At 36.9% G+C, this 10,393-nt stretch overlaps 2 protein-coding genes across 3 annotated transcripts; both read left to right on the top strand.

Moving 5' to 3' along the window:
• Positions 1-1,711: 1,711 nt before the first annotated feature.
• Positions 1,712-4,982, top strand: LOC111811832. Its single transcript, XM_023698874.1, has 2 exons — positions 1,712-2,137; positions 4,598-4,982. The coding sequence occupies exons 1-2, from the start codon at positions 1,958-1,960 to the stop codon at positions 4,769-4,771; spliced, it is 354 nt and encodes a 117-aa protein (XP_023554642.1). The 5' UTR covers positions 1,712-1,957; the 3' UTR covers positions 4,772-4,982.
• A 1,038-nt stretch (positions 4,983-6,020) lies between these two features.
• On the top strand, positions 6,021-9,372 carry LOC111811746 (exopolygalacturonase). 2 transcript variants are annotated; one of them, XM_023698768.1, is made up of 6 exons: positions 6,021-6,345; positions 7,098-7,238; positions 7,317-7,493; positions 7,705-7,994; positions 8,099-8,327; positions 9,025-9,372. In XM_023698768.1, exons 2-6 carry the CDS (start codon positions 7,119-7,121, stop codon positions 9,250-9,252), a joined length of 1,044 nt encoding a protein of 347 aa, XP_023554536.1. In that variant the 5' UTR covers positions 6,021-6,345; positions 7,098-7,118; the 3' UTR covers positions 9,253-9,372. The 2 variants fall into 2 exon arrangements, with proteins under 2 accessions (XP_023554536.1, XP_023554538.1); XM_023698770.1 differs by having other exon boundaries at positions 6,021-6,601.
• Positions 9,373-10,393: the final 1,021 nt, after the last annotated feature.

Below are 10,393 nucleotides of genomic sequence, written 5' to 3'. Positions count from 1 at the left end.
GTTTTTTTTTTTTTTTTTTTTTTATTACGTATGAAAAATTGTCACGAGATTAGTCTTTAGACCTAAACAATCAGTTAAAGTTGAAATAAATTTTGCAGATAAAAGGGGAAAAAGGTGATAGATAAATTGAGAAAAAACCAAAATTAAATAAATGGTGTATTAATATCGTTTGAACGATTTTAATAAATTTGGAAAATAAAAATATTATGATTTAGGAAATAATTTCATCAAATTTTCCCTTAATTATTTACTTTTTTGTTATTGTCCATATTTTAAGGAAATAACGGAAAATTCCTAAATTTATTTGCAATATAATAAAAACAAAAATTGAGATTTAATTGAAGTTAACCTAAGAATTTTAATTTAATTTTCGATCGGTTATATATCTCTAGGTTACGGTTTCCCGTGTTTCGAATCAGTGTTGCCCATTTAAGTAACCGACAACTTTCTTTTAGAAAAATCTTCATCCTGCAATCTCGGGCGACACCCAGAAGTCGACAGGTGTTCTAATGACTCGGGTGAGATGCTAGATCAGGTGGGGCATACTGAATAGACACGGGTCTTGGGGGAGTTTGTCGAAAGGGTCAAAATGAGAAAGAGAGATTAGTAGTTCTCTCGTAACCGCTCAATGGACCTTTTGGGAGTTATTCACCATCAGTGTAGCCCATTTAAGTAATTGACAACTTTCTTTTAGAAAAATCTTCATCCTACAATCTCGGGCGACACCCAGTAGTCGACAGGTGTTCTAATGACTCGAGTGAGATACTAGATCAGGTGGGGCATACTGAACAGACACGGGTCTCGGGGGAGTTTGTCGAAAGGGTCAAAATGAGAAAGAGAGATTAGTAATTCTCTCGTAACCGCTCAATTAGACCTTTCGGAAGCTATTCACCAATCAGATCACTCAATCGTCATTGAATTTTGAACCGTTTTGCTCACGAATAGTGCATCTCGAGAATCTATGTTTCAAGTACCGTAGAATCAACAACCATTAAATCGCTCCACTACTAGCTCATATTAGTAATATCTAATATATTCAAGAACAATTTTTAAGTAACCGACAACTTTCTTTTAGAAAAATCTTCCTCCTGCAATCTCGGGCGACACCCAGAAGTCGACAGGTGTCCCAATGACTCGGGTGAGATACGATCAGGTGGGGCATACTGAATAGACATGAGTCTCGGGGGAGTTTGTCGAAAAGGTCAAAATGAGAAAGAGAGATCAATAATTCTCTTGTAACCGCTCAATCAGACCTTTCGGGAGCTATTCACCAATCAGATCACTCATTCGTCATTAAATTTCAGACCGTTTTGCACACCAATAGTGCATCTCGAGAATCTATATTTCAAGTACCGTAGAATCAACAACCATTAAACCGCTCTATTACTAGCTCATATTAGTAATATACCAAGAACAAAATTTAAATAATTTAAATTGTTTTTATCTTCGTTAAAATTATTTTAAAATATGTTTTTATTAATTTAAAACTATATTTTAATAATTAATTATACACTTTTAAATATTTTTCGTGCTATTTAAATTATTAAAAATATATTTTACAAGTAATTTTGGAAATTAGTTTTTTTTTTTTTTTTTAATTTGCTGTCGTCGTTGTAGAATAAAACGCACCGTTTCGATTTCTTGTGGGTCAGGCTAGAGAGCAAATAGCGGCCGTAGAAAGCCCGGCTCCAATTAGGACTAAGGTCCACTGATTCTTTCGTTTTGGGGCACTCTCTCTTTCTCTCTCCTCTCTCTCCCTCTCTCTCTCATCCATTTTTCCTCTGTGAAGAAAGTCATTCATTCACCATCCGCCATGGCTTCTTCACATGCCGAAACCTAACCAGAAATTTCGTTGCAGACGTTTGTGGAAGCTGGCTGAGATTCTCGGAGAGGTCTTTGTTGTTGTTGTTGGATTGAGAAATTGAAGGTTTCGAAGTGTAATTGGGAGGAGTTGGTGATGTCTCTGAGAATAAAGGCGGTGGTGGATAAATTCGTGGAGGAGCTCAAGGAAGCTTTGGATGCGGATATTCAAGATCGAATCATGAAGGAGAGAGAGATGCAGAGTTACATCGAAGAGCGTGAGCGTGAGGTTGCTGAGCGCGAAGCTGCTTGGAAGGCTGAGCTCTCCCGTCGCGAGGTGCTCGATTGAATTCTCTTTATTTGCTCTTGTTTTCGTTTGTTTCTCTTTATCTCTCTGTATTTTTTGTTAGATAGGACCGTTCATTGGAGATTACCGGTGAGTTTCGATGGATATACGTGCACATTTTTATCGCTCACGCTATGTTTAATTAAGAAAAGTATTCTGTTTTCGCTACTTCTCTTATACATGCTCGATGTAACGTGAATGCTTGCCATCTGAGTTTCTTAATGCTTATGTAATGTGGAAATGAAGAGTTTTGCTACTCTATCTTACCGTTTCATAATTGATATGTTTTAGCCTTGTTCATAGCATAATTATTAGGGCTGAATTCTTGGTTGTTCTTTCCTAATTACGCTACACATTATCTTGTTGTGTTAGAAATTTCAGTTAAAAAATAAGGTAACGAGAGCTCATGTGTAGTAGGATGCCTTTCTGCTATCTATTCAAATTAAGCATTTCACCTTCTTTATTTCTTCCCCTGCTGTGTGTCTCTCACCTTTTGGGTAGTCAAATGCTTGTTTTCTGGACTTCACCAGCCATTACTGCATGAACTATAGGATGCCCGTTTCCCTTGTTTTTTTTATTTTCATGTTTCGCTCCAAATCCAGGAAGAAAAGACAAGGAATGCGGGATGATAAGTTCCCATGGGATGTTTGACATATGGTTTTAAAGAGTTGGGAAATTAGATTTATGGGGCCTGGAGTTGGATAGTTCGAGTTCATATGGTTTCAAAGAGTTTGAAACTTAGGTTTATGGAGCCTCGAGTTTGAATTGGATGGTCTGAGTCCATATGGTTTCAAAGTGTTTGGAACTTTAGGTTTATGGAGCCTGGAGTTGGATAATCCAAGTCCATACGGTTTTAAAGAATTTGGAACTTAGGTTTATGGTGCATGGAGTTGGATAGTCCAAGTCCATATGGTTTTAAAGATTTTGGAACTTAGGCTTATGGAGCCTAGAGTTGGATAGTTCGAGTTTATATGGTTTTAAAGAGTTTGGAACTTAGGTTTATGGAGCCTGGAGTAGGATAGTCCAAGTCCATATGGTTCAAACAGTTTGGAACTTAGGTTTATGGAGCCTGGAGTTGGATAGTTCGAGTCCATATGGTTCCGAAGAGTTTGGAACTTAGGTTTATGGATCATGGAGTTGGATAGTCCAAGTCCATATGGTTTCAAAGAGTTTAAAACTTAGGTTTATGGAGCGTGGAGTTGGATAGTCCGAGTTCATATGATTTTGGAGCCTGGAGTTGGATAGTCTGAGTTCATATGATTTCAAGTAGTTTGGAACTTCGGTTTATGGAGCCTGGAGTTAGATAGTCTGAGTTCATATGGTTTCGAAGAGTTTGGAACTTAGGTTTATGGAGCCTGGAGTTAGATAGTCTGAGTTCATATGGTTTCGAAGAGTTTGAAACTTAGGTTTATGGAGCTTGGAGTTGGATAGTCCAAGTTCATATGATCGAGCATGGAGTTGGATAATCTGAGTTCATATGATTTCAAGTAGATTGGAACTAGGTTTATGGAGCTTGGAGTTGGATAGTCTGAGTTTATATGGTTTCAAAGAGTTTGAAACTTAGGTTTATGGAGCCTAGAGTTGGATAGTCCGAGTTCATATGATTTTCGAGCTTGAAGTTGGATAGTCTGAGTTCATATGATTTCAAGTAATTTGGAACGTAGGTTTATGGAGCTTGGAGTTGGATAGTCTGAGTTCATATGGTTTCAAAGAGTTTGAAACTTAGGTTGATGGAGTCTAGAGTTGGATTGTCCGAGTTCATGTAAAGGAACGAGCTATAGATTCATGGGTTGGTTTATAGGTTCGTAGGTTTATGATCGACATAAATTAGTAACTAGTAAGATCAGTAAACCTGTGGTTTAGGACAAACAAATAGACTTGGTTTCTTAAATTTCAGGTTATATAAAGTCGACTAGTGAACCAAACTGGCAATTCTATTAGTTTTAATGGTGCAGCACAACATAGTAAATTCAGCTCTAGCCAGACAACTAAGTTAGCAACAATCACATAGATTATCTTTTCTTGCCTTCAAGTCTACGAGTTAGGTGCAGAACAACTCGAAGTTACCCAATAGGTATGTAACAGCCTAAGCTCACCACTAGCAGATATTGTCCTCTTTGGGCTTTCACTTTCGGGCTTCCCCTCAAGGTTTTTATAACGCGTCTACCAGGGAGATGTTTCCACACTCTTATAAAGAATGTTTTGTTCTCCTCCCCAACCGACGTGGGATCTCACATATACTGGTTGTATCGAGTAGTCAATAGAACAATTCAAGTAAAGAGGTGCTTGATTAATGTTTTTCCTCCCCTTGTTGTGCTTCAATCAATTGAGCCATTCATCCTTCTAAAAAGAAAACTTCTTCTACTGCTGAAAACAATGATAATGATAAATGTGAAACCAAAGATGGCTTATCATCATGTTTTGATTTCTTTTTTTCCTCTGCTCTTTTAGGCCGAGATCGCCCGACAAGAAGCGAGGTTGAAGATGGAGAAGGAAAATCTGGAAAAGGAAAAAAGTGTGCTAATGGGAACTGCATCAAATCAAGACAATCAAGATGGAGCTCTTGAAATTACTGTAAGTGGTGAAAAGTACCGATGCCTTAGGTTTGCAAAGGCAAAAAAATGAGGCTGACATAGTTATAGTAAAAGGTATTGTCTTGTTTGTGCCATGTTCTTCCTCTTAAGCTTCTTATAATTTTTTACAAAGCAAAATCATTAGGGTTGATAGCTTCTAAGATGTACATGTAGGTAATTATTTGCTACATTATCATGATGCTAGCCCTTTTATTAATCATTCCATTTCATTTATTTAGTGAATGAATCAACCTCCATCCCCATCCTCTATCCTCTCTAGAGATAGACTTCTCTCTTCTCTTTTGGCAAGAAAATGCGTAAACACGAACTACTTGAAGATAAAACAGGATGATTGTAACGACTCAAGCCCACCGCTTACGTTTCTTTTTTTAACTAAAATTGATAATATCTACTAACAGTGAGCTTGAGCTGTTACAAATGACATTAGAGCCAAACACCTGTTGGAGATCCACATCGGTTGGGGAGGGGAACGAAACATTCTTTATAAAGGTGTGGAAACCTCTTCCTAGTAGACATGTTTTAAAATCGTGAGGTTGACGGTGATAAGTAAGACGATATCTGCTAGCGGTGAAATTGAGCTTGATTATAGATTTTTCGAACATCCTCAATCTAAAATGAGAACAAATTATTCAATGCGGCTATCTCGTAATAGCCCTTGAATGAGAATCTAAAATTTGCATGTTCTCTAATAACCACGAACAATAAATTTAATGTACTTTCAAGTTTCTCTCGTATGTTTATTAGTGCAAAATTATCAGCTACATTGCGATGACATTTTTCAAATCCGTTTCTCTTGCCACAACAGGAATCAACTTGAGAATCATAAACTCCGTAATTTGCTATGGCAAGTTGAAACCTATTCCATTTTGGTAAAGCTAAGACGATTTGTATTTGTTGACAATAACTCGAGTCTCTAACTTTTGATCGAGGATATGAGCTAGTCTTAAGTTAGCAATTGGGTTCTAGAGTTACATGAGAGTGTCGTCGGTTAAAAATGCCTCCATTTTGACAAAATTACCCCTCATGTTTGTCAAAGTTTTCCATTTCTGCCCTTCCCTTCAACCCTCTCATTCTCAACCAGCTTAAAATTTATCTCTTTTTATTTTTTTCTCAAGCATATGCTTAAATATTCGATAAATATTTAGAGATTAAAAAAAAAAAAAAAAAAAAAGAGGGGTAAAACTTGTTTTATTGTAAAAAAAATTGGGAAATAATTTTTAAAATCAAATCTTAAATCATAAATTAGTATATAAGATTCAAATTTATGGTATGAAATATGAATGAATGAATATATAAGAGAGAATCTTCCATATTGCATGAATCAACAAGAACAATGGCGCGCAAGGCACACGATCTCCCTGCAGTTCTTTCAAGTAACGCCCAATCTCAACCTCCTCGCCGGTCTGGCGGTCCGACGAGCTTCCGGTTGCCGGAGCGATGGCCGATTTATTTCTCTTTTCCATTCCTGCGACGGTTAACAACCAGAGACTTAGTGGGGGGAAGGGAGTTAGCGACAGTTAACAATGGCGAATTCAAAATCGCCTCCATTTTCTCAGCATCTCCGATTGCGAATTTAAAGCCAAGTACTCTTCCATTCATGAATCGGTAAGTTAAAACAATCTCTTCCGATTTCAATTTCACTGAGCAGAAGCAAGGTTGTTAAGCTATTAGCATGAATTTCCCCTTTCGCACCACACTGTTCTTGGTGCTCTCATCTTCCTGTTTTAGCTCAGTTCTTAGTAGAGGAATATTGGAAGCAGACATTTCAGGAAGCTTATTGCGTTACAGAGCTAAGAGTTCTCGTGTTTTCAGTGTTAGAAGCTTTGGTGCTCGAGCAAATGGCTTAACTGATGATAGCAATGTCTGTTCTATGTTTGTTTGTGTTGATTTTCCTTGAGATTTTATTTGATGAACCGAATACCTTAATCTCTGTTTCTCCCTTCATCCGTTGAGCCTCGTCGCTGCTGCAATTTCCTGTAATTTTTGTGCCATTTTTTGCTTTTCCGTTTAGAATTGTTCAGTCACATGTGTTCTGCTACTTAGCTCAATTTCTTGCATGCTGGAAATGAAAAATCAGTTTCCTTCCAAATGGAGAGTTTGATTCATTACTTTATGTTTGATTCAATCCTGTTAAAAAGGGGTTTTAGGTGCTCCATAACAATCACAGGGTTAAAAGTTACTATATATGTAAGATTTCTCATACACCAATTTGTTTTGTTTTCTAAACTCAACAATATATTATGATGTTCTTGAGTAGGAAGTGGTTTTGGTCCTGCAAAAAATGCTCTCAAACACACCCTTAAAAGAGTAAAAGATTAAGAACACTTTTCAGAAGTTTTCATTTGCTTGTGATTCAGGCCTTCTCAGAAACATGGAGAATGGCCTGTGGTTCAGCTGGAGTGGTAACTTTCCTGATTCCAAAAGGAACCTATTTGGTTGGTCCAGTTAAATTTTCAGGCCCTTGCAAAAATGTGTCGTCTCTAACGGTTAAAATGAAGGCAAGGGTCTAATCTTCTACGTATTTTCATCTTTTTACGTCGGGTCCGTTTGGTTTGAGCTCGAATTTTCTTTTGCAGGGATATTTGAAGGCATCAACAGACCTGTCAAAGTATGGTTCTGGTGCAGGCTGGATTGAGTTCAGATGGATGGAGGGGCTAACGTTGACTGGAGGTGGAACCTTCGATGGCCGAGGCGCTGAGGCGTGGCCATTCAACAACTGCCTTGATGACCACAATTGCAATCTCCTTCCTACTGTAAGTTCCATTCCACATTTTGTTCTGTTTGATTCTTAACCAATTTGTGTCTTGAAACATTAGAAATTGTAAGAACTAGTGAAATTATTTCAAAGAATCATTTCAAACTCATGCCTTAAAATATTAGGAATTGCAAAACTGTTCTGTTGCTGTTGTTGGCTGCCATTTGTAACATTAGCAAGATTCTTACAATGATTCAGTTCTTTTTCAGAACTTGAAATTCGTGGCTATGAATAACACGGTTGTTCGACGCATAACTTCGCTAAACAGCAAATTCTTTCACTTGGCTTTAGTACAATGCAAGAGGTTCAGAGGTAGCAATCTCAAGATTTCAGCTCCAGCAAATAGTCCCAACACGGATGGTATCCACATCGACCGAAGCTCGAACATCCATCTTTCTCGATCACATATTCAAACTGGCGACGATTGCATATCCATTGGACAAGGGAACTCTCAAGTCACAATCACCGGCATCGATTGTGGACCAGGTCATGGGATCAGGTACATAGATTGCTGCCAACAAGTTTTATGCTTCTGTCATCATGAACTTGTATTCAGCTTACTAGAAACAGCATTCTGGACAACATGTGTTTTGTTCATTGCAGTGTTGGAAGCTTGGGAAGATATCAAAATGAAGGAGATGTAAGCGGATTAGTAGTAAAAAATTGTAGCCTCACAGGTACCACCAATGGGATCAGAATCAAGACATGGCCAAATTCTCCTGGCAGCAGCTCAGCCACAAACATGACATTTAAGAACTTCGCCATGAACAATGTGTCCAATCCAATTATCATTGATCAATCGTACTGTCCATTCAGATCTTGTTCTTTTAAGGTATGCCAGTGCTCTCTCAATATATATATTTCTTTTTTCAAAAAAGTGATTGCAAAGTTTCCTTCACGTGAGAACGGTAACGGTATAATATTTGTTAAGTTTATATCTCATTTTAGTCCTTAGACTTTCAAGTTTGTTTATATCTCATTTTAATCCTTAGACTTTCAAGTTCGTTTATATCTCGTTTTTAATCCTTATACTTTCAAGTTCGTTTATATCTCATTTTAGTCCTTAGACTCTCAAGTTCGTTTATATCTCGTTTTAGTCCTTAGACTCTCAAGTTCGTTTATATCTCATTTTAGTCCTTAGACTCTCAAGTTTGTTTATATCTCATTTTAGTCCTTAGACTTTCAAGTTCGTTTTGTCCCACCCTCTGAAGTTGCAAATTTGTTCAATCTTCTATTAAGTCTTTTAGTTGCCGAATTTTTAGCTATTTTGATACCTAGTCGGTGGACTTTCAAAAAGAAAATTATTGAAAGTTTGGAGACACCAAAATAGACATTCTCAAAACTTTTGAACGAAAAAGGACATTTTGAAAGCTATAAAACCAAAAATAGAATAAACACAAAAGTTTATGGACAAAAAAGATACGATCTAACATGTTTTTTTGAAAGTTCAGGTCATAAAAAATCGTCTCCTAAACAAATTTCAAAATCATTGCAAAAAATGATTATATGAACGTGATGCATTTGAACAGGCACCATCTCTAGTGAAGCTGAGTGATATTTACTTCAAGAACATAAAAGGAACCTCTTCCTCTAAGGTGGCTGTGGCATTAGAATGCAGCAAGGGATTCCCATGTCAGAATGTGAACCTTGAAAATGTTCACTTGCTTCTTTCATCAGGTCAAAATCACCCTTCTTCTACTTGCAAATATGTTAGAGCCAAATATATTGGCACCCAAATCCCTCCCCCTTGTGCTTAGCCTTACAACAAATCATATGATTTTACCTTATTTATGTTGCAAGCCATGTTCTTACGTTTTTAAACATTGTCTTATGCACTTGTAGCTTGTGAAATCTTGAAACCAATATCTTTGATGCAATATCGCTATGTTCTTGCTTATTGCTTCTGTGTTCTGTTAGAATGGGTCGATGGAGGGCCAAGCTGTTAGAATCACGACTCTCCACAATGGTATGATATTGTCCACTTTGAACATAACCTCTCATGGCTTTGCTTTGGGCTTCCCCAAAAAGCCTCGTACCAATGGAGATGTATTTCTTTACTATAAACCCATGATCATGCACTAAATTAACCAGTGTGGGACTCACTCCCAACAATCCTCAACACAAGCTTGCGAACTCAAGAGGTATTTGAAGCTTTTCTTTTTTATAGGATTGTTTGGAATTGTTCCTGAGATCAAAATATGAAGATATGATTTGCAAAATATGTGTCGATATATATTTATATGTGTATTGGAGATCTTGTATCTTAGTTATCGAGTTATATCCAATTTCGGTTGTCGTTGGTAAGATGATTTTTCTTTTAGGAATATGCAATATTTGATTTTTTGGTCGTCGAGAGCATGTACTTTAACTTGTCGAGTTATGTTCGGTTTAGGAAAAAATTCAACTGGTTTAGACATGCACCATTGACTAGAAGGTCAAAAGTTTAAATCTTCAATCCCACCCGTTGAATAGAAAAATGTCCTTACATAGTCAAAAATATTCTTTAAGGTTAGCTGTTGTAGGGTTGGAGTCTCGAACCATTAACCTTTAAGATATTAATTGATGTATTTATCGACTAAGCTATACTCGAATTGGGATAAAGAACTTAACGTCATTTTATGTTCATTTTGGTTCGCATTTTTAGAAGTTACGACTCTTCCTTAATTGGAAGATTTATCAAGTTGTTGAGGTTTAAATTTGCAAAAAAATTGTATATTCCACCGTGTTAATGTTTTTATTTGTTGAATTTAACATCGTATGAAGGTCCGAAATTTAGATATTTGATCTATTAATCGAGAGCATACGTCTTAGCTAGTTGAACTAGTTGAACTATGCTGACGTTGACATATTAATAAATGAGTAAGAGATGGAGTTAACATGTGGCTAATTGTGGTTAAC

Source organism: Cucurbita pepo, chromosome LG15, assembly GCF_002806865.2.
Source record: "Cucurbita pepo subsp. pepo cultivar mu-cu-16 chromosome LG15, ASM280686v2, whole genome shotgun sequence".
In the NCBI taxonomy this organism is placed as follows: Eukaryota; Viridiplantae; Streptophyta; class Magnoliopsida; order Cucurbitales; family Cucurbitaceae; genus Cucurbita; species Cucurbita pepo.
The sequence above is the reverse complement of the archived record's forward strand: the minus strand, read 5'-3'. Positions and strand labels throughout refer to the sequence as shown.